The sequence below is a fragment of the Dreissena polymorpha genome, chromosome 10 (assembly GCF_020536995.1).
Source record: "Dreissena polymorpha isolate Duluth1 chromosome 10, UMN_Dpol_1.0, whole genome shotgun sequence".
Classification (NCBI taxonomy): Eukaryota; Metazoa; Mollusca; class Bivalvia; order Myida; family Dreissenidae; genus Dreissena; species Dreissena polymorpha.
The window spans coordinates 65,521,453-65,545,747 of NC_068364.1; the positions used below are offsets into that span (position 1 = coordinate 65,521,453).

The 24,295-nt window shown below is 35.4% G+C and overlaps 2 protein-coding genes across 3 annotated transcripts in view; one reads left to right on the top strand and one right to left on the bottom strand.

Moving 5' to 3' along the window:
- The window catches only part of LOC127848640 (receptor-binding cancer antigen expressed on SiSo cells-like), a 360,763-nt gene that overhangs the window by 77,470 nt on the left and 258,998 nt on the right, over nucleotides 1-24,295 (top strand). The window lies entirely within an intron of this gene.
- On the bottom strand, nucleotides 5,140-24,260 carry LOC127849185 (polyadenylate-binding protein 3-like). Its single transcript, XM_052381905.1, is given in 13 exon segments — nucleotides 5,140-6,282; nucleotides 7,237-7,428; nucleotides 7,906-7,967; nucleotides 8,248-8,320; nucleotides 8,686-8,867; nucleotides 8,870-8,888; nucleotides 13,536-13,652; nucleotides 14,845-14,961; nucleotides 15,720-15,794; nucleotides 15,927-16,086; nucleotides 16,752-16,867; nucleotides 17,099-17,292; nucleotides 23,721-24,260. Coding segments are annotated over 13 exon segments (1,599 nt in total). The 5' UTR covers nucleotides 23,920-24,260; the 3' UTR covers nucleotides 5,140-6,189.

Here is a 24,295-nt window from a genome sequence, read left to right on the forward strand (position 1 = left end):
CACATGGTATTTATTTCGATGATAAACATGTAAACGTATTTTAATAATTTAAGCCTATTTATTTAAGATAATGTTCACCGAAAGTCTAAAGATAATAGAGACAATCACATGTTCATTTCCTACGTAGAACCAGTACTTTATGTATAATAAGATATTGAGACAGTAGGGGCAGTGGGGATCAAACTGGGTCCTTCTGAAAGCTAGGCCGACATCATATCCAATATGCAACCGCGACCTTTTTATAATTACCGAAAACAATAATTAATTATTCTGTAATATTTACTGTATAAAGTATTTACTACGACATTATGCATACCACTGCCAATGTATGACCATTTGGTCTCATATTGATTACTGTTGATTTTTTTCAACAATGTATTATATGCTGTTACCTGATGCATTTATTATTTTTGAAAACTTTTAATTAATATATCCACTTGCATATACAAAGAATCATATTTATTGATTTTTTTAAAGTTAATGTTTTTTTTTAAATAAAAAGTCCTCAAACAATGTAAGCATGTCCATGCGTTTTTGAACACAGTTACAAATTACAGTCAGATTATAAACATACCATCACTGTAAATGAAAAATAATGGCTCGTTATACTTAAGACAGAATATTACAAAAATACGTTCAGAATAAGAAATAAACAAGTTGTGAGTGTGTGTGTGTGGGGGTGGGGGGGGGGGGTCCAAACAATCACCAAAAAGATTTCCATTAAAAGGTTGATGACATATTGCAAATTCACATAAAACAGCGCATTATATAAATTTCTGTACACTTATATACTAATAATCCTAATTCATCTTAAATAAACTATAAATATTTAACATAATTGTTTTACAACAAAAACGTAAGGGTTTAATATGCTGAAATAGTAATGCATATTTACCAAAATACACGCCCAGAAGTATTGCAACTTTATCTTACAAGTTAATAATTGTAGGAATAACCCTGTGTTAAACAAACATTGATTGAAAATTGTTCGAAATATATTACAAGATACACACGTTTAAAACCAGTAATACTATATGCATGTTTCCATTCAATGATGTAGGGGTTTTATTTGAAGACACAGAAGCTGGAAACAGTATAAAGCTGTCCCAGTACATTTTGGGAAAGTCAGCGTTTGTATTATTTATTTGTGGTGTTTAATGTTGATATTTATATAATATCTATGATAAACTCGACATTATTGTTTATTCAACTATAGTATGTGTTTGGTCAGCGACATATTTCACAATCTTGTATTGTTTATAATTTGTAATTGTCACTGATTTAGGTTATGTCCTGAATATGAGCCACATGAGGTATCAATAGAAATAATACCGATATATTAATTGATGACAAAAATATAGAAAAAATTTACATATATTTACTTACAAAAACACCAAAGCATACAAAAAAATAATAATATATTTTGCCCAAATATTATGTCACTTGCACGTAACATTTTGTTCTCATGATATCTCTGCTGATTTCTAAAATAGATATGAAATAATAGCGGAAAAGCTTAGTTATGTGATGGTCTCCTGTGTGCGACCCATTATTAAACGTGTTTTGTCGTTTTCCTATCCATACTGTTTATGGTATGGATTGTAACTAATCGTCAACATTACATAGGTCATGTAAATTATTTACATACGTATACGCACAAAAAGATTCATCTCTCTGTAAGTTCTTTAAAACTATTCATTGTTAATACATTTTCTTAATTATTCATTTTTTTACACTGTAAGCATGTTTGACAAGGGAATTACCCGTTAAATTATGTTGTAAAAACATTATGATTGATGAAGGTTTTTCGTGTGTACAAACTTTTTGTTCCGGCATGCAACTGTGTCATTGTTTTGAGATGGATTATCAGTATTTAAAGGGATCTTTTCACGCTTTGGTAAATTGACAAAATTGAAAAAAGTTGTTTCAGATTCGTAAGTTTTCGTTTTAGTTATGATATTTGTGAGGAAACAGTAATACTGAACATTAACCATGCTCTAATATAGCTATTATATGCATCTTTTGACGATTTTAAAACCTAAAAATTATAAAGCGTTGCAACGCGAAACGATTGAATAATTTGGAGAGTTCTGTTTTTGTCGTTAAATTTTGTGAAACTACGAAGATTGCTTATATAAGGTATAAAATACGTCACGAATGTGTACTCGGCGGAATAGCTCAGTAGGCTAAAGCGTTTTAAATTCAGGACTCCAGGGGTCACTGGTTCGAAACCTGCTCCGGGCAATGTTCTTTTCCTTTTTTTATTTTTTTTTCTTGATTTTTTGCTGGAGCTTTTATGATCCAATGTTTACATTTATCAATATAAAGCATTTAATGAATAAGTTAAAAAAATGCCAAAATCTGTTAAAAGGCCCCTTTAATTAGTCAAGGAAAGAATAGCAGCAAATGGAAGCAACTGCTACAGGACGTCGTAGACTATGGTCTGATAATTGCTGATGCATGTGTTTTTTTCCTTCTTTGAGAAGGCCCTATCCCATAGACGCATATTTCCCCTCTAAAAGTTTGATTTTTTTTTTTGAAACCTTTTATTGTTAATGTTTAGGTCCCAATTGGGAATAATATATACTTTTTTACATTGCGAATGGGACCCTGAATTTGAACGGGAACAGAAATACTGACAAAGGTATTAAAACTGAGTATTTATAATTTTTCAAAGGAAATCACTGAAAAAGAATACGGAAAGATAGTTAACATGTTTGTTGAAAAGAAAAACAGATTCATAAATTTGTCGAGCAACAGATAAGAATTTGGCAGAATTCAGTATTTAAAATAATTGAGTACCGAGAATTTAGTAATGTCAACCTATTAATGGTTCATTGGTTAAAAAATAATTGAGTAATGTCAACCTATTAATGGTTCATTGGTTAAAAAATAAGTTAAATTGAAACAACAAATCGATCTCATTATATAAGTTAACCTGATCCAGTGTAGAAAAATATTGTATTATTAAATTATCTGTTACCTTGAATTTGTTTGAAAACAGTAAAATATGTTAAATTGATTATTTAAGACTTATTATTTCCTAAAAAATAAGGCGTTTCGCGCAATTTTTCGCCTAAAAAAAGACAAGTTCTTTCCCAAAAATCAGATAAAAAACTTTGACGTTATTGATTTGTGAAAAACAAATGGTGGAAGCAATTTGAGAGGTGATATGGATAATCGTCATTAGATTAAACATGTAAGTTTCATAAATCTAAAGCTTGTAATATTGTTGTGAATTCACATTAATGTTTAAGCTTAAGACTTTCAAAAGGTGCTGATTTACTTGTTATATTCCGTAAATTAATATAACAAAATAAGGTTTTTATAAGCATTAAAATTACCTTGCAACGTGCTAAATTCAAATAACAAATATATATATAGAGAGAGAGAGGGGGACCCCTCCCAAACCCTCCCCGGTTACCCCCCCCCCCCCCCCCCCCAGTTAAAAAATCCTGCGTACGGCCCTGCAATATAATTCCAGGTAGTGTATTGTGATTTGTGCGTATTAGCCAATATAATTCCTGTGATTTGTGCGTATTAGCCAATATAATTCCATCTAGTTTATTGTGCGTATTAGCCAATATAATTCCAGGTAGTTTATTGTGATTTGTGCGTATTACCAATATAATTCCAGGTAGTTTATTGTGATTTGTGCGTATAAGCCAATATAAATCCAGGTAATTATTGTGCGTATTTGCCAATTTGATTCCAGGTTGTTTGTGATTTGTGTGTATAAGCCAATATAATTCCATGTAGTTTATTGTGCGTATTATCCAATACAATTCGAGGTAGTTTATTGTGCGTATTAGCCAATATAATTCCATGTTATATACTGTGCGTATTAGCCAAAATAATTCCATGTAGCTTATTGTGATTTGTGCGTATTAGCCAATATAATTCCAGGTAGTTTATTGAGATTTGTGCGTATTAGCCAATATAATTCCAGGTAGTTTATTCTGCGTATTAGCCAATATAATTCCAGGTAGTTTATTTGATTTGTGTATATTAGCCAATATAATTCCATGTAGTTTATTGTGCGTATTAGCCAATATAATTCCAGGTAGTTTGTGATTTGTGCGTATTAGCCAATATAATTCCAGGTAGTTTATTGTGATTTGTGTGTATTAGCCAATATAATTCCAGACAGATTATTGTGATTTGTGCGTATTAGCCAATATAATTCCAGGAAGTTTATTGTGATTTGTACGTATTAGCCAATAAAATTCCAGGCATTTTATTATGATTTGTGCGTATTAGCCAATATAATTCCACAGGCAGTTTGCGATTTGTGCCTATTAGCCAATATAATTGCAGGTAGTTTGTGATTTGTTCCTATTAGCCAATATAATTCCAGGTAATTTATTGTGCATATTAGCCAATAGAATTCCATGCAGTTTATTGTGATTTGTGTGTATTAACCAATATCATTCCAGGTAGTTTATTGTGCGTATTAGCCAATATAATTCCAGGTAGTTTATTGTGATTTGTGTGTACATGTATTTGCCAATATAATTCCATGTAGTTTATTGTGATTGATGCATATTAGCCAATATAATTCCAGGTAGTTAATTGTGCGTATTAGCAAATATAATTCCATGTAGTTTATCGTGCGTATTAGCCAATATAAAACAAGATAGTTTGTGATTTGTGCGCATTAGCCAATATAATTCAAGGTAGTTTATAGTGCATATTAGCAAATATAATTCCAGGTAGTTTATTGTGCGTATTAGCCAATATAATTCCAGATAGTTTGTGATTTGTGCGTATTAGCATCAATAAAATGTATTACTTCTGAAATGGGTTCAATGAGAATCCAGAACATTAGTTTTTGCTCAACTCAAAAGCTGATATTAGAGTATCCACTCAGCCAAGTATTTAGTATGTCTGTCAGCACTCTAGCAATCTCGCATCTCGGCTTGAAGAACATGCAAACATTCCTCCTCAAACCGAAGAAAGCTTTCATGAACACAACTGAGCATGATTGCCAAACTCATCTCGACAATTGATTACAACACAATAGTCAGAATATGGACTTCTTTTCATATTTCGTGATATTCAAATCAGGTCAAGTAGCATTTTACATGTATGCCAACTTCTAAACTTTACAAGGTAAACCATAAGCAAAACAACACAGGGTAACCATTGAACTTTTATTGTATTTTCTAAAGTATTTAAACAGTATTTTCCCCAAAAAATAAAAAAAATCAGAATCGTTGTAAACAAAGTTTGTCGATAGCATCACTTTCCCAAATATAATAAAAAAACTATCAGTAAACATTTGTTCACATCTTTAACATTGACCCCTCTTCTCAAGTAACTTATTGTGACTTAAACATACTTAACACAACATTAACATTTAAAAATACTGCAGTTACATTTTAACAAGGTTTTCAGTTACATAACAGTTTGGTTAGTGTTCACATTTAAAATATTTTACTCTTTTTTTTTGCATTTTTACTCTTTTTTTAAAATAATAACAAGGAAAGTGATCGTTAACGAGATTTTGTTTACAAACATTTTTCAAAGCTTGGATTTTTTTGGTTGTATATTTTTGAACACTTGCTTCATGTTGTTATTTTTATGCAACTTTTTAAAATGATGATAATCATGCAGCAACAATTGTTCAAAAATATTCACACGATTTTAACTATGCATATTCAATAACGCGAATGGTGGTAAACATAACTTTACATGTCATTCAACATTCCCTACTGCAAATCTTTCCATGTCAACAATTGTTCATGACAATCACTTAACCAAAATGTCTTTCAAACACTATGAATGCAATGAAATGTAAAGTCAAGACAAGCAAATTAACCGTCACTGATAACAAATTGCAACAAATTTCATTCAAAACGCAGCAACATTTACAGGTTACAATAAATGTGAAAGTCATTAATGCAAAATGAATATTTAACAAAACATGACTTTAAAACTTATATCTGTATCCAGTTGTGTCCTTTGATGATAAAATGTTCAATAAGTTTTTATTGCTGTTTGATTATTGAAACAAATATATGCCGACGCCCTGTTGTTGTTTTGCGTATATACATTTTTTTTTACTTTTCACTGGAGTGATGTTAACATTTCCATATTTTAGATAAAAGTTTAATAAAACCCATTTTAACTCATATCTCTGTTTAGCTGGCGAGGTGTAGAACACAGCTCTAGGGACACAACTATCAGCTACTCCTTCTTAATGGCAGCGTTGCTGGCCGCCTGATTGGCTGCGGCCTCCTTGGCCTGATGGGCCTGTAACACGGCAACGGCTTCCTCCACCTGAAAACAGCAATGCAGCAGGGATTTAAAAACCCATCGCCACTGGGGGATCACAGGTTGAATCCTCACTGTGGAAGCTTTCTAATGATGTCCCCAATGACAGCAAGTACTGGTTCTAACCAGGACTAATGATCACCCCAATGACAGCAAGTACTGGTTCTAACCAGGAAACAGACATGAGTATTTCAATAAGCCTTAGGTTTAAATGCAATTTAGTTAAATTAAATATGTTTAATCTTAACAACCAAAGGCATCCATGGTTGGGGTTACACACAGCTATGCAATAACTTGACACTTGAAGAGGCTTTGGAAACCACTCTGGAGAGTGACGGAAAATTTCCAAACATCCATTGCTAGGCCGAGTTCACCAAATCTCATAAATGTGACTATTGTTTTTGGGGTAAAATATTCTTGTCAATTAGAGGAGAAAAGGAGTAGCAGTCACAGCCAATATGCTCAATGTTAACATTAAGCCATCACAACCCTAACACTAGGTGATGTTTACCACAACAAAAAATCACAACCCCAACACTGGGTGATGTAAATACAATACTTAGCCATTACAACCCTAGGTGATGTTTACAACATTTAGCCATCAAAACCCTTGGTGATGTCTACAACATTTAGCCATCACAGCCCTAGGTGATGATTAATACATTTAGCCATCACAACCCTAACACTAGAAGATGTTTACCACAATAAGAAATCACAACCCTAAAATTTGATTTGTAACATATTTAAATCTTAAAAGGGTTGTTCTTTTTGGTCTTAAATTTATGTGCTCTTACTGTTAGTGTAATAGATTTAAACATCACAAAATTGCACACAAGACATTCTCAAATCCATTTAGTAATAACATCACAAAATAGCACAGATGTTCTCGACCCAGCTCAGTTATTGCGCAAATAGACATTCTTGACTCAGTTTTTTTTTCCCCTGAAAATGTTACCCTACCTTAGCCTTCAGTGACTCCGTAGACTCAAGCATGTGCAGGAGCTCAGAGTTGTCAATCTCCAGCAACATGCCGGTGATTTTACCCGCGAGATCGGGGTGCATGCGCGCGATGAGTGGGAACAGTCGCTCTCCAAGCATCTGCTTCTGCTCCTGGGGTGGGGCAGCGGCCAACATCGAGGCCGTGAGGGCGTCCTGGCCAGGCACGTGGAAACACAAAACATGGTTAACATACTTGCATTAACAAAACTTGCAACTGTAAAAAACTTTTTAACAGATATGTTAAGAACTATTTACTGAGTAGTTTTGGCATTTAAAAAGAAGGAAATATCTGAACAAGAGAAAAATCACATGTCTGAGAGTAGTATTGTTTGTTTATTGGAATTTTATGTCAGTTTTCAACAGTATTTCAGTCATATGATGGCAGTCAACTTTTACACGATACCTGTATTCTAGGTTAAACTGATATACCATTATCAAGGAGACATATTGTGCAAGTAATTGACATTTGCATTCCATAAAATAAAGGTAAGGGGCGAAGACTGTTGAAATAAATTATAAAAAGACCATGTAAATAAAGCACTCCACCAATTTGATAATCCTCAAGTATGATCATACCAAGATATAATGCACTCCACCAATTTGATGACGAAACCTGCAGTCTAATCTTACCTGAGGTCTGCTGCCGGCTGGGTACTGGTTGAAGCCCGGTCTGGCACCCTGTTGGTAACCTGCTGAAGGAGAAAATCACTTTTTAACCTTTGTCTTTAAAAAAATAAATAAATAAACAAGACTGATTACCCATCTAATTTGCATTCAAAATATTTATGCAGGCAATGTTTTCTAAGTTTATTTTTTGTAAGCAATCAGCAAAAGTTGTTTAACATTAAATTATCCTTTCTTACACTTTAACTGTTAACTGAATATTTAATTCATGACTGCACAGGCTTCTCTGGGACGACACGTGCATTAGGTCCTGTATTCCCAGAACAAGGCTCATATTACAAGACTTACTGGCTCCAGCGGGTGCTGCGGGTATGACATTTGGCCAGCGGGGTCCAGCCCTCATCTGACCCATCTGCTGAGTCTGAAACGGGGGTGCAAAATGTCAAAACCCATTCTGGGTGGTAATGTTTGCCACTACCCTTGAAATTGTTGGAACAACATTATAATTTAATCATCCATTTTGCAAAATTCTTGCAAATTATCAACACATTTCACATCTGCTAATTCTACCTTATGATAAACAACTCGTTCAGTCAAGTCAATTTAGTATGTACTTCTATTAATTGTAATAATTAAAATATTGAAAACTCAGCCTAGAAAAGGGCTTCTGGTGAAGTTTGACCACTTTAACAGGCTGACCAGTCTTTTGATATGTCTTTAAAAAAAGACACATCATTGACAATAAAACATATTAAATGATGGCTCAGCCTGTGCTGGCCGCCCTACCTGCATCCTCATGCTGGCAAGCCTCTGTATGTACTGTGAGGCGAGGTGAGCCTTGCGATCCTCCTTGCGCTGGGCAAGCGCCACGTACAGGGGCTTGGCCACGATAATACGACCGTTCATCTCTGTGACTGCCTTGGTGGCCTCCTCGGGCGAGCTGAAGCACACAAAGCCAAACCCTTGGAGCGACCAGCCTCCACCATCACCTGCAAGGCATCATAGGAGAATGGAAATTGAGCCCGGTGTTCACTAAACATGCGTTTGACATTTAAAATCAAAGTACCTCCAAAACCAAATTTTTAGCGACATCTGTTAACTAAAGTGGCAATGAACACTGATTTTTATGATATATTTTTTATATGACTTGATATGGAGATGCCAAAATTGTTGTCAGTTTGTTGACATCTATTTCAAATGGTAACTTTTTTATTTTGCAAACAAAAAATTAGAAAATCAAAGACAAAAAAAAGAAGAAATTAATTATTAAATACAATAAAAAATCAAATCAAAATGTTTCTTTAATGGCATCGATTTTAGAGACACCTCCAGTTATTAAATTAGTCTTCCCCTTTACACTTTCATTAAAATTTTATTAACATATCCAGTAAAGACTTAATCAACATACCCAACACAGATTTTACGAACAGATCAAGTACAGTTAAGATTGTTGATAATAGTTCGACATTAGAAAGGAGCAAACCCTTTTGAAATGTTGATACAACAGACCAATCTTGTTTTATAATAAAAATATGGCTAACTATACAAGGATAAAAACACTCTAAATGTAGTATAAGAAACAATTACTTTTAAAACAGTCATGCTTGTTTCCTCTATAATATGCATTTGGAGAGTAATTTCAGCAATACATTTTAGGAGATAAAATACCTAAAGTTATGAACAAGTTCGTTTCATATAAGGCATAAAATATCACAGTTAGCCCTAAACGTTGATGACCCCTACAGTATAGAGTGTATGGATCAATAGATCTGAAAGAACTGTGTCATTCTACCCAAACTGAGGGGAGTTAAAGCCATACTGGCTCACTCCGGGTTGTTGGGCAATGTTGACAACATATAAATTCATGCATAAACATGGAATATCACAGTAAACCCTCAAGTGTATGACCCATACAGAGAGTGTATGGATCAATAGATCTGAAGGAACTGTGTGTCATTCTACCCAAACTGGGAGGAGTTCAAGCCATACAGACTCACTCCGGGGTTGTTGGGCAATATGAAAACAATCAAACACTCAGTGATTATTTTACCTGCGAGTTCTGCATTCTGGGCTCTGGGGATGCAAAGTTTCTAATTATGTGAGTCCCAAAAATACATTGAAAGTTCACAAAAAAAATAAAATATCATTTAATATTTGGACTCATTCTTTCAATTCAGGGACTCATAAATTTGCAAGTTATCGAGTCCAGGACTCAGATGAGAAAATTTGTAAAAATATCACTGAACACTCCATTACATGTACAAACATTATAAAAACTACCTACAGTAAACACTTAACTCTGCTGAACAATTTGTTTAATCTTTCATTAAATTGACATTATTATATAATTTGTATTCATGCTTAGTACACACAAAATAGATAGTATTAATATGGAACTAATAAACCTAAGCTAAAAGCACAACACAATTTAAACTCTTAACAAAGAATATATTTTACAACTGGTAAAACCATATTCCAACATGTCAACCTTACCAATCCAGTAATCACAAAGCAAATGTTATAAGGTTGCAGGATCATGTGATTTCGAGGGATTCACAGTTGAACGTTAATCTCTAAATGGATGTAAACACACCAGTAAGTGCAGCTTTTTTTCAAATAACTAAGATATGGCACAAACTGCAACAAATAACTAAGATATGGCACAAACTGCAACAAATAACTAAGATATGGCACAAACTGCAAAACTGTCTACTGTGGCAGTGCTAAAGATTTTTTGAAAATGTATTTCAATAACTTGAGATATTTGCGATAAAGTTCTTAACAAGGAATGTGTCAGTTCTCCACAGAGATAAGCCACTCTATGACTGGTCCAGTGTGGAGGCAGCTGGCACAGCCACGCTGGCGCGTGATTATTTACTATACCCAACCTGGGAGGAGTCCGACCCACTATCGGCCTCCAGGGTTGTTGGGGGGATGAAACAATAAAACTAAGTCATGTTAAGAAAGTAAAAGATACTGGTAATATTAATTCTAAACCATCTCTAATAAGCACTTAAAAAAACCTGTTTTATTCTTGAAACAAATGCAGAGCATGACTTTAGTTGCACTTCTATACAGTAAATGTGATCCCAAAAGCTCACCATGACCTCATTGTGCTCAGATGAGCTTAACAAAATGCCACTATCACAGGGTTCGACATTAACTTTTTTACAGCCAGACCATCGGACCAGCTCCTCTTAAAATGTACTAGCCCGAATCTGATGTCTACTAGACCATAAATGACATAGCAAATAAACACAATTGTGTCGTGTAACTGTTTAATCAGGTTTAATCAGTAAACAAGGGCTGTTTGTCAAACATGCATGCCCCCCTATATGGGCTATAAGTTGTAGTAGCAGCCATTGTGTGAATACGTTTTTTGTCACTGTGAACGGTGGTGGTGGTAGTGGTGGTGTAGTAGTAGTAGTAGTAGTAGAAGTAGTAGTAGTAGAAGTAGTAGTAGTAGAAGTAGTAGTAGTAGTAGAAGTAGAAGTAGTAGTAGTAGTAGTAGTAGTAGTAGTAGAAGTAGTAGTAGTAGTAGTAGTAGTAGTAGTAGTAGTAAAAGTAGTAGCAGCCATTGTGTGAATACGTTTTTTGTCACTGTGAACGGTGGTGGTGGTAGTGGTGGTGTAGTAGTAGTAGTAGTAGTAGAAGTAGTAGTAGTAGAAGTAGTAGTAGTAGAAGTAGTAGTAGTAGTAGAAGTAGTAGTAGCAGTAGTAGTAGAAGTAGTAATAGACATGGTAGAATAAGTGGTGATGGTGGTGGTGGTGTAGTAGTAGTAGAAGTAGTAGTAGTAGTAGTAGTAGAAGAAGTAGAAGTAGTAGTAGTAGTAGAAGTAGCAGCAGTAGCAGCAGCAGTAGCAGCATTACAATACCAATACTTAAGAATGATCAAATGGGAAAAGGTAACCTAGCACTGGCAGTAAATATGGGGCTCATTTACAGGTCAGGTTTGGAATCTCTGCTGTAAAATGAGATTTTGAATGAATTAAAGGGAGGCAAATCTGTAATAAAAAGAACATGCATAAACCGTAGTTGTTTCCCTTGTTTGAACCAGGCTAAATCCTTAAAATGCCTATTTCCAGTAACTGTGACCTTCACCTGTGACCTTTGACCTAGTGACCTCAAAAAAGAGGTCATCTGCGAGTCATGATCAATGTACCTATGAAGTTTCATGATCAGCCCCAAGCGTTCTTGAGTTATCATCCGGAAACCACCTGGTCGACGGACGGACGAACCGACCGACCGACATGAGCAAAGCAATATACCCCCTCTTCTTCGAAAGGGGTCATAATAATTAGCGAACACAAGAAAGTTATTTTGATGCACAGAGTAAAAAACAAGGGCTGTTTGTAAAACATGCATGCCCCCTCATATGGGCTGTCCGTTGTAGTGGCAGCCATTGTGTGAATACTATTTTTGTCACTGTGACCTTGACCTTTGACCCAGTGACCTGAAAATCAATAGGGGTCATCTGCGAGTCATGATCAATCCACCCATGAAGTTTCATGATCCTAGGCGTATGTATTCTTGAATTATCATCCGGAAACCATTTTACTATGTCGGGTCACCGTGACCTTGACCTTTGATCTAGTGACCTCAAAATCTATAGGGGTCATCTGCGAGTCATGATCAATCTACCCATGAAGTTTCATGATCCTAGGCGTATGTATTCTTGAATTATCATCCGGAAACCATTTTACTATGTCGGGTCACCGTGACCTTGACCTTTGACCTAGTGACCTCAAAATCAATAGGGGTCATCTGCAAGTCATGATCAATGTACCTATGAAGTTTCATGATCCTAGCCCCAAGCGTTCTTGAGTTATCATCCGGAAACCACCTGGTGGACGGACTAACCGACATGTGCAAAGCAATATACCCCCTCTTCTTCGAAGGGGGGCATAATAAAATAAAACTATTTAACAACATAAATTGTTTGGTATAATTTCACTATTATCACCAGTTACTCAAATGATGCCTGTATAGCAGGTGACATTTATTCAGCGTCATCAAATTCTGGCCTCCTTGACCGCTGTGCTCCATGCAACCACAGCTCCAAGGCCCTTTTTCCATCATAATTTGTATCAGTTTTACTGTCGGATTCTTCTTTATTAACTTATTTGTCGGACGAAAATCCAATCTTGAACAAAGCCATTCTTTAAATTACATTCTCTCGTCTGCTACGCCAAAATGTTATCATTGATGATACCGATTTTTGATAGAAGTCATAAAAACATGATGTAAAGTTCTAAGACACTGCAGAAAATCATTAATATTAATGACAACTTGACCAATGAAAACAAGCAATTTTTGCGGGAAGCTCTCCTTTGCGTCTAAAAATAGCGATGAATCATGTGAATGCTCCGCGTTATTTATATACGCTAGTTATGTTCTGATGTAAACAACGGATACGAGAGTTATTTTACACATTAAGAGAAAAAGGTTTTCGGTTAGTTATAGTTATATGAATCAGTATAGATTTTTTATGTACGACCAGTCGGACAAGCTAGCCCACAGTTTTACTAGCCCGACCACCGATCTTACAAGACAATGTCTGTCCGACGTGCCTTAGTGTCGAACCCTGTATCATAGAACATAAACTGCAACATTGACTGTATTGGACCCAATTCTCACCTTTGCGCTGGTGATGGTACCAAACTGGGAGAACTCTTTTCTCAGTCTCTCATCGTCTATGGTGTCGTCCAAGTTCTTCACGTACAGGTTCACACCCTGGTATCTGTTCATGCGCTCCTAAAAAAATTGTAACATTGAATAAAGTTAATCCTCTTCATGAAGTCCTGAACTTCTCCAGGCGCTAATTTCGTGTATTTCTTGGGCCTATTTTTAACAGGTTCAGCGTAGGCTCTCTTTTTCCATATTTGAACAAAGTATGCACATATTTAATTTCATATATTTAACAGGTTTTAATAAAACACGATTTTGTACAGCGCTATAATTTCTTAAAATAGTACTTTGAATAATTGAAATAAGCGACTTAAGCCAGGGCTTGACACTTAACTTTTTTATCTACTGACCAAAAGGACAGCCAGCTTTCAGAAGATTTCAAGTGGTCCGACAATTTCAATGTTATTTTACCTATATTTTAACTTACTTTTCGGACTATCCACAATGCATTGTGCATTTATAAAAAAAACTATACTATCTACTAAACTATGTCTTATCTTTTTCATATTTTCGCTATACTTCAAGCTTCTCTTCATTAGTTTTAGGTTTTTTATGCGGAGGTTCTTTTTAGGCGGAGGTTCAACCACCCCCGGAATGAAATTCCACATCGCGAAAACTTGTTATCTTAAATTACGCACGTTTACTCTCCCACAATATCAAAACATTATTCAGCGCTTCGAATTTGATGTTAATTTGTTTATCAATCACGGCACAGTCCGGAGACAATTGCGGGAGACATTTGCGGATCACAAATCGATTTTTTGAGCCGACAACATTTTTTCGTCATTTAGAAAAAATGTAATTTCCAATATGATGCTATTTTTATCCCGGTCTCGAGTTGGTCCATAAAATAATGATGAAATTATCGGTTAATTATGAACATACAAAGTTGTTTTATTGATGAAAACAGCTTTTCACCAGTATTTCACAATAAGCTGGCCAGGATTGTTCACTGGTCCAAGGGATCAACCAAATTTCTAGTTTCACTGGTCCTCCCTTTTTTTTCTGACCCTGGACCACCGTTAAGTGTCGAGCCCTGAAAGCCATATATATCCAAATCCAGGCTCAAGGTTTTTCTAGAAAAGCTAGCTCTTTCAATAAAACATGGGTTTACATCATACACTGGAACCATGTATTAAATGAACAAGATGCCAAAAATCCAAATATCCCACCACCACAATTACTCATAAAAGACGATAATTAGGCATTAACAGTAACCCACTATACATAATACAGCACAATTGCTCTACAGCATTACCTGCTTGATGCGATCAAATTTGTCTTTTAGTTCAGCCTGGCGCTCAGTCCTCTTCTGGGCCCGGCCCACATAAAGCAGTTTTCCATCCACCTCTTTGTTGTTCATCTCTGTTACAGCCTGAAATCAGTCACAAGATTGCAGGTGATTGTCCGTCATGTTATGGGGGAAGGGGTAGTTTTCCAATTTGGGGGAAATGTTTGAATATGGAAGCAGTTCTTATTCTGCGAACATGACGCAAGAAGCTGAAATTCATTGAAAGTTGCATACCCACATTTGACCCAGGTTCAAACATGGTCTAGATAATGTCAAGATACTGATAGACAAGACGGAGCTGAGCAAGTTTCATCAAGATTACTGATTACGTCATACAAGTGGCAGAGATTACAACAGATTTTGAAAACTAGCAGTCAAATCGTTTTCAGAGGTAAACATTTCAAGAGTAAGTTTGCTTGTGCATATTCGAAAAATAGTCTGCAAAGGTTGTTTTCCAAATAACCATGTGAGATACAATTCAAACAAGAAATTGAATGATGCAAAATGTATTTTGGAAATAACTTCTTGGTTACATACTCATCAAAATGATTCAAGGTACTTTTTAAGCTCAAGTCAAGTGAGAAAAGTTAAAACTGTTTGCATCAAAAATCAAGATCCTGCTTCAATTGAAATCTCTGAAGTGGTTACACATATTATCTAGGATTTGACCAAGTGACCTAGTTATAGGACATTTAATTCAGAGTTTTCCTTTACAACGCATGACAAAATACATCCAGTTACCACAATTGCTCCCCATATGCACTTCCAGCTCACTGAGTCAGGTAAACTTACAACAATAGCAAGAGGTCAGGGGTTCTTAATAACCACCAAATCCATCTTACCAACTCTGCAGCCTCTGGTTCTTCATAGGACACAAATCCAAAGCCACGCCTCTTGCCATCATAGCCAATCATGACCTGAATGAAACAGAATTTGTCCTATGAATGATTTGAAGTTACATTTAACAGACATACAACAAATGCAACAACAAAACGGCTTTAATTTACTGAGAATCACAAACAGGAGATATTATCACACTACCACCATACCTTTGCACTGATGATTTTCCCATAAGTCTCAAACCAGGCCTTCAGTTTTTCGTCATCGACATCTTCGCTGAAGTTCTTGATGTAAACGTTGTTGAACTTCTTCATCTTGTCTCCCATCTGTTCAAGACGTTCGCGGCGATTCATAAACCGACCAACAAAGCTGCAGTAAAAACATCAATTATATTCAATATATTACACAAACTCTACTAGCCACTTTTTAATATTGTTAAAATGTTACGATTTTAAAATGTATCATTTTTCAAATTCAGTACAGGGATTTAAATAAGCATAAGCGCAAAAGCCATTGGCCCCTAAAATATGTAATAATGTTCTATACTTATTTTTTTAGAGAAAACATCTGTCTTCTTTACAAAAACTATTTAAAGGCTAATAAAGTCAAATGTTAGTTTGTATCCTGTAGTATGATTTTGATCGAAGAAAAAAAAGAAGGAAGTAAAGGTACATTTTTCATTCAGAATCATAACTAACAATACTTGACTTATGCCTTTACAAATATTTACATAAGCTAATAGAACAAGAGCTGTCTCCATAGTGACATATGCCCCTGATAAACGCTTTGATAGAAGTTGTGAGCTTTTTTCGAAATCTAATTGTGGACAAGGTCAAGGGGAAAATTTGTGTGCGTATGAAAAGGCCTTGTCCATATACACATGCATGCCAAATATGAATGTTATATCTAAAGCGGCATAGAAGTTATGAGAATTTTTCGAAACCTAAACGCAAAGTCTGATGGACGGCAGACGGACAGTGCGATCACTATATGCCCTCCGTCGAGGGGCGCATAAAAACGAGCAATATACGTACACTTTTTTCTGGTTGAGCAACATGCCATTGACTTTCTCAATGGCATTTCTGGCAGCCTCCTCTGTCTCAAAGTGCACAAAACCATAGCCTCTGGAGCCCTGCTCATCTGAAACGATCTGAAAAACAAAACAAGTAGCTGTAAACATAAAAGTGGAAATTCAAACTTAGTTATAATTTATATGAAAGTTTTCAAACAAATATGTACAATGGTTAAGTCTTAAAAACAAATATTGTTTCCATAAAAGATAGTAACATCTGATAGTAACATGGCATCATATTAAAATCATTCTAATCTGCTTAAGAAAACACAAAGTGTTCAATTATAATTCATCAATACACAAACATGCCTTGCATGATAGGATGTTTCCGAATGCAGAGAATGTGTCATAAAGCGTCTTGTTGTCAATGCACTTGTCCAGATTCTTGATGAAAACATTACCAACTCCAGACTTTCTGAGAGAGGGGTCTCGCTGTGACCACATGATTCTGATTGGGCGACCTTTGATTGTGTCGAAGTTCATGGTATCTAATGCTCTTTCAGCTAAAACATTTAAATTATATAATTATTGTATAGTAAAGACAATATTTCAATTAAGCAAATACAAAAGAGATAAAATTCAGTACTTTTTTACTCACAGAATAACACAACAGGATCAGACAGCAGGATGATGATACACTGTAACTCCAATATAAAGCGCTCCGTTATAACGCTGAATCCAATATAACGCGGGGTGTGCTTGGATCCCATTTTTTCTCCAACCTTCCATTTGATTTCTTATTCAAATCCGTATTATGCAACTTCATGTATTTTCAGACAATTCAAAGATGGCGGCAATCACATGTTGATTGCTTTATTCAACTGTCCGTTGAACCGATTATAATCGCCTCGAGGTTAAACAACACCGACAGCTAATTGGTGTTAATCTGTTGTGTAATGTCAATAAAGGTGTGAAAAACTCGCGTGTAAGTGTTTACTACATGTATTCCTCGTCAGAGCGGTTCAGTGCGATAATTTCCATAAGTTAAGTGCAAGCGGGATCAGGGGTGGCGAAATCTCAAAAAACTATACTTGTCCACGGACAACAATTTAGGAAATTAAACTTGTCCGTTGCTGAACTACACTTGTCCGTTAAACTTAATGTTTATATAAATTATAAACGCATTTATTCTTATACCTACACATGTACCATTCTAATCAGATAAAATAGTGGCCAGTTTCTTAGAAAACTGATGATGGCAACGGTGTAATCCTCGTGGAAATTGTGCATTTCATGCGTTATATTGTCAAAACATTTTTTCATCACGTTAAGCGTTTTAACAAAGACTCGTTGAATTAATTACACACAACTGTAAACGTTTTGTTTTATTCTCAAATGAGCATATGTAAATGTGTAATCCGACAAACACTTCTGAATTTTAATGACAGCCATTTCCATATGCAAAGTAACTATCCGGAAATGCTCGAATTTGTATGAAATAACATGAGAAAAAAATGATGCTAGAATTTAGCCAACATTTGGTATGAGAAGGTATAAAACCCGGAAATGTCCGGAAAACCCGGAACTCTTTTAGGTAAAACCCGGAAAAGGTAAAAATGGTTATAAATGAATTATTATTCGTCCGATATGAATTATAATGGTACCGTTAGAAAGAAGAACCTCCAAGGCTTCTAACGATGTAAACATATTGTATGGCAGGGTCGGGGTCGGTCTGTGAATTGCGGTCAAAGTCCGTCTACTTATAGTTTTGTTTTGACACACAAAAATGCCTAATGGAAAACCCGGAAAAGGTAAAAGTGGTTTAGAGAAAACAGTTTTATTAATTCGATATTAATTATAATGGTACCTTTGTAAAGAGGATCCTGATAAGTGCCTATGAATGATTTTGATTTATATCTTATATTGAGGGTAAATAGTATATACGATGGCTTTTGTTGTCGTGAGAGCAATAAGGAAAAGACAGCAGGTGGTTTGACTATTTTCCCTCATGATCTTATTTCTGGAGTTAACTTATTATTTTATTAAAAACATGCGACGTTGTTTTTGTTTCATTTCATTGTGCCTTAGCAAGTTACAGTTATGTTGCTCTGGTGAACATACAACCATTGAGTAGTTGAATAGTTTAATCAAATTAAGCGTATTTTCTTTTATTGTAGTTTGATTGAAATTGTCATGAAATTAGGTTAAGTAGTGTTTTGCTTTTGAAGGGTTTTTTTTTCTTTTGGCAGAGTGTAATGTTTCGGCGCCCTTAAACCGGGTCTAAACCTCAGGCTATGCGTTGCTTTGCATTTGCCATGTTAATGCGGTGACCCCAGTGTGTGTCGTGTTTTTTGTCTTGTGTCTAATTAAATTGCAATTGGCCACATGCCTAAAATGACCGGCCTTGTTTTAACGATACAATAATTCCCTGCAGATGCAACTTGATATTAACGTTATTTATAATTATAACTCGAATCTGTTAGTTCATCCATAATACACAATTATTAAACAGCGTACATTCATCAGCATAATTCGCTAAACGTAATATGAAGCGATGTATCTTATTAGAATTTTCAAAACCCTAGTGTGTGTGTTTCCAAAATAATCGTACATTATGATAGTATGACGATATTTTATACAATCCTGACAGACGCGTTAACTAATTATATTTGCGTAAATTACTTGTATTGCCCTCTTTTCGTTATTATTGATGAAAACACGGAGCTTCATATCACGTTCAGTTATCTCTAGCGCCACCTCTGTTTGGAGTTGTATTATTTATTGAGTCAACTATACTTCCAAGATGGTACTTGTATTCGATAGTAAAAATGAAGATAAGTAAGTTTATATGTCTTCGACGATATCACAAGTCCCTTAAATGTAACATGTGGAAAACAGCAAATAAGATTAAAGAAACCTCAGCTAATGTTATTTACGTCATGCACAACACGTGTAAAAACATTGCCCAATTACCGGGGTCTTTGTGCCGATGTCGTTTGAACGCAACAACTTGTAATGATGGTTTAATGTACAATGAAAGGATTTGATGTGAATAAAAGATAATATATCCCTTTTCCGTATATACAAGAGAAATTGAGAAAAATAAGTTTCAGTCTCGTGAAAATGTGACATTTTATGTCGTGGGGACAAAGCAGGATGAAGATCCTTATCGCGCATGCATACCACCGCTTTAGTTTTACATGAAATTGGTGGGGTTATCACAGGGGAGGGGCGGAGGCAGGCACAAATCTTGACCTAAGCGTGACCAAACGATCGTTATTTGGGCGTTCATAACGTTGAAGTGACACGAGTGTGGTGCTTTATGAAAATTTCGGTTTGGGGGACTAAAAAAATGTATTTGAAAATCTTAACAAGTATTATCAAAGTACGGAATCCGGATAGTGCCATTAATAATCTCGTCCTCCTTTCATTACGGGCGATAGAACAAGTAATATCAAGAAACATGATGGTAATAATGACGTTTTTATGGTGTGCTTTTTTCAATAACAAATATGTGTCACTATGAGTTGTGTATTGGCTGCAGCAAATATACCGTGAATCTCATTTCTTTGTGAGGGACAACAATTTTTTCCTGTTTACCTGTTATTTGGTGTTTTATCTCAACATAATCTGTCGGTCTTTACATCCATGTCAGTTGGATTTGAATGAATTTTCTTCCTGTCCAATTGTGGCGTATCATATGATCAATTGTTCAAGTTTTCTTCTTTGTCAGGGAAAACTATTTTTTCCTGTTTACGTGTTATTTGGTGTTTTATCTCAACATAATATTTCGGTCTTTACATCCATGTCAGTTGAATTTGAATGAAATTTCTTCCTGTCTTTTTTTCGTTTCAGGTTTGAATTATAAAATTGGAAAACTAATCAAGCACACGCGAGTAAGTTGTACTTCAGGAAGTAGTGTGATTTTGCTTTAAATGTATAATATTGCTTCATAAACTCACCTGAAAATACGTCATGATGTTATAAGTCAGTCGTAATTGTATGTAGTGAGTTCTACCATTCAACTCGGTTAAAACCACAGCGGTGTTTTAAAACAGTATTTCAATATATAATTTTCATTTTTGCATATGAAATAAGCCAGGAAATGTAATGTTCAAATTATACATTATATATATGTTTTTTTATACATAATGACTATTTTACCTTCTTTGTTCAACTTTAATATAAATTGTAGTTGATTTAAACGGAACACTTCACCCAATCAACGGAACTGTACGTAATCCAACTCGGCTTTTGGCTTTTCACGTCCCAACGTCCCGACGTTAGTGAGTCTAGAAATTTAGTTAGGTAGGAGCGATGTGACACACTCTGGGTTTTCCGGACATTTCCGGGTTTTATACCTCCCCTTTGGTATTAATAATGCATTTTAAAATTTAAGACGAAGGTTCAACATTTAGGTACGGAATGAACGAGCAAACCAGTCTGTACACTGCCTATTAAACAGACGGGCCGAATGTTGAAAATGCGGCATGCTAGCCTCCTGGACCAAGTTGTCCGAAACCTGGGTAAATTTTAACCCTGGGATAAATGTCGGATGAATTTAACCAAGGGTTAATTTTTTGGTTAAGTGTTGTTGCATCATGTTGGTTAAATTTATCCAGCGTTTTGTCTGGATAAATTTAACCCTGGTCTAAAGGTTGGTTAAAATTTATCCATGTAAACAAACAAAATAGCCGATTTTATTTGTATCGTAATCCACGTAAGAATCGCCAAAAATCTTTGAATGTTGTGTTAAATGACGATGAAATGCGGAATCGATGATATCGGTTCAAATGAAAATGTTAAAATAATATGTAATTTAAATGGCGGAAATATCGAAAATTCAACAAAGCATTCCATGCTTATATACCATGCATGCTTTACAAGTGGTAGGTTCGAAATAATTCGCTTTCTTTACACTCATGATCGCGTTAAAGGTTAATTGTACACGTTTTCATCGCAATTTATTTACAGAATCACGAAAAATGCCAAATACAATAAATAAAATACATACTTGTTTCAATGATCTATAAATATTTACTGGATTGAATATAACTGATTTTAAATTTGCGATTGTATAATGGTATTAAATCTTTTTCCCAGAATATGCTGTCCTATTTATAGCTTGACGACATGTCGGCCATATTGCTTTTACAATGGATTATGTGATATGTGTAAAGGTTAACCAGTGGATAAATTTACCCAACATGGATAGTTATCCAGCCTGTGTAAATATTTCCAGCAACGCATTTATCCAGCCTGGTTAGTTACCCAGCTTGGATAACTTTATCCCGTGGTTAGCGCTAACCCAGGGGTTTAAAGGGATCTTTTCACGCTTTGGTAAATTGACAAAATTGAAAAAAGTTGTTTCAGATTCGCAAATTTTCGTTTTAGTTATGATATTTGTGAGGAAACAGTAATACTGAACATTTACCATGGTCTAATATAGCCATTATATGCATCTTTTGACGATTTTAAAACCTATAAATTATAAAGCGTTGCAACGCGAAACGATTGAATAATTTGGAGAGTTCTGTTTTTGTCGTTAAATTTTGTGAAACTACGACGATTGCTTATATAATGTATAAAATACGTCAGGTATGTGTACTCCGCGGAATAGCTCAGTAGGCTAAAGCGTTTTTACTTCAGGACTCTGGCAGGACTCCACGGGTCACTGGTTCGAAACCTGCTCCGGGCAATGTTCTTTTCCTTTTTTTAATTTTATTCTTGATTTTTACTGGAGCTTTAACGATCCCATGTTCACATTTATCAATATAAAGCATTTAATGAATAAGTTAAAAAATGCCAATATCTGTGAAAAGGCCCCTTTAAATAACCTAGTGTACGAACAACTGGGTCCCGGTCTCTTATCATGCTTATAGAATAAGCGAGACCACTGTGCAGGAGAGTGCCCATATTTTAGCTTGATTGCTCCGCAATGTTATCCGGTTTTGTAAAACTTAATAAAGGCTTTAATACAATCTATTTTTTTTTGTATTTCTCAACCCGACTGGTTGTCCACGGACAACTTAATTGTACAAAATCAGTTGCCCGGACAAGCAAATGTACGACTCGGGCAACTCGGACATTTGATTTCGCCACCCCTGGGGATAGTTATACAATTAAAGTAATTCAAAACGATTAAAACATTCTTACTTTGATATGGTTGCAGTTTGACTATATTAAATGAGCGGCTGTGAAATATACTGCCCACTGTATAAAACAACTTTTTCTGTCATTTCATTATCATTCTAGTATTATGTCATTTAATCTTTCAGTTCGTGTATAAGAAATCAAATAATGCAGAAGATTTATTTACATGCGAACGCAGTGCACCGGTAATTGTTAACAGAGTTTCACTTTCATTTTCGCGCGGTATCAGAAAGTCCCCGGGAAACACGTTTTTGCATATAAATCGCAATAAAACAATTTTTTGTACATGAATCGTATTGCATTCAATCTAAATTTAAAGTCGCTCGTCCAATGAAAGCTCTGCCCCATAATGCACTGTACTCTTAACACTTCTGAAAATGGCATATATGCGTACGGTTGTGTTTACGAATTTCTTAAACATATATCGTCATTAATGTTCAAGATTATTATTTTTTAAGTGATGTAGTTGCAATTTTATTGGATTATCGGATAAACGTGCACCTAAGAAAAGCGGTATGTACACTGTTATCGATACGATTCGGTTTATATGCATGAATTTGCGTCAACACAGAATGGCAATATACATGATCTATATTATAGGCTATTCTATACCTGTTTTTTTATAGCGCCCTGCAGTAAATGAGCTAAAAACTTATAACGCGGATCCGTTATAACGCTGTTTCGCGGCTTGGACCCCATTGCCCGCGTTATATTGGAGTTACAGTGTAGATCATTTAAGTAAAATAAAAGACTTGCAGCAAGTGATGGGAGACGGTGAGATTTTTGTTAAAAAGTCATATTTCTGTTAAAAATGGCCATAAAATGACATAAAACTCACCATCAGCAGGCTGTTGGAAGTTCACATACGCGTATCCCAGCGATCGCCTGGTGATCATGTCGCGGCATACACGGATTGACAAGACAGGTCCGGCGGTTGAGAATTTCTCAAACAACATGGCTTCTGTCACGTCTGGGTGTAGGTCTCCCACGTACAGGGACGCCATCGGGTAGCTCTGTGGTCCTCCTGCGGTCTGCATGTTGTTGATATTGTTGTTTCGATCGGTTCACAAATTAAGATAATCAAACGCTGACCTGTTTTTGTACTGTATCCCTTTACTTCCTCGAGTATTTGCTCAACAATATGGCGTTCGGTTTTTTACGTTTCTCAAGTCGTTAACTTTGCTTGACTAAACCTACCGTTTCGCGATTTTTTTACGATTTTAAAAGTTTTACAGATTTTTTTGGTATTTTTTTGTTATATTTTGTGATTTTTATACACGTTTTTTCGCAATTTTTGTGTTGATGTTGCTTCTAAACAACGACAACACGTGTAAAATCGGCGGCGCGATCGAGAAGAGGGACCGGATCACTGCCTTCGCTTGCTTTATATCAGAGGCCTGTTGGTCCACGGTC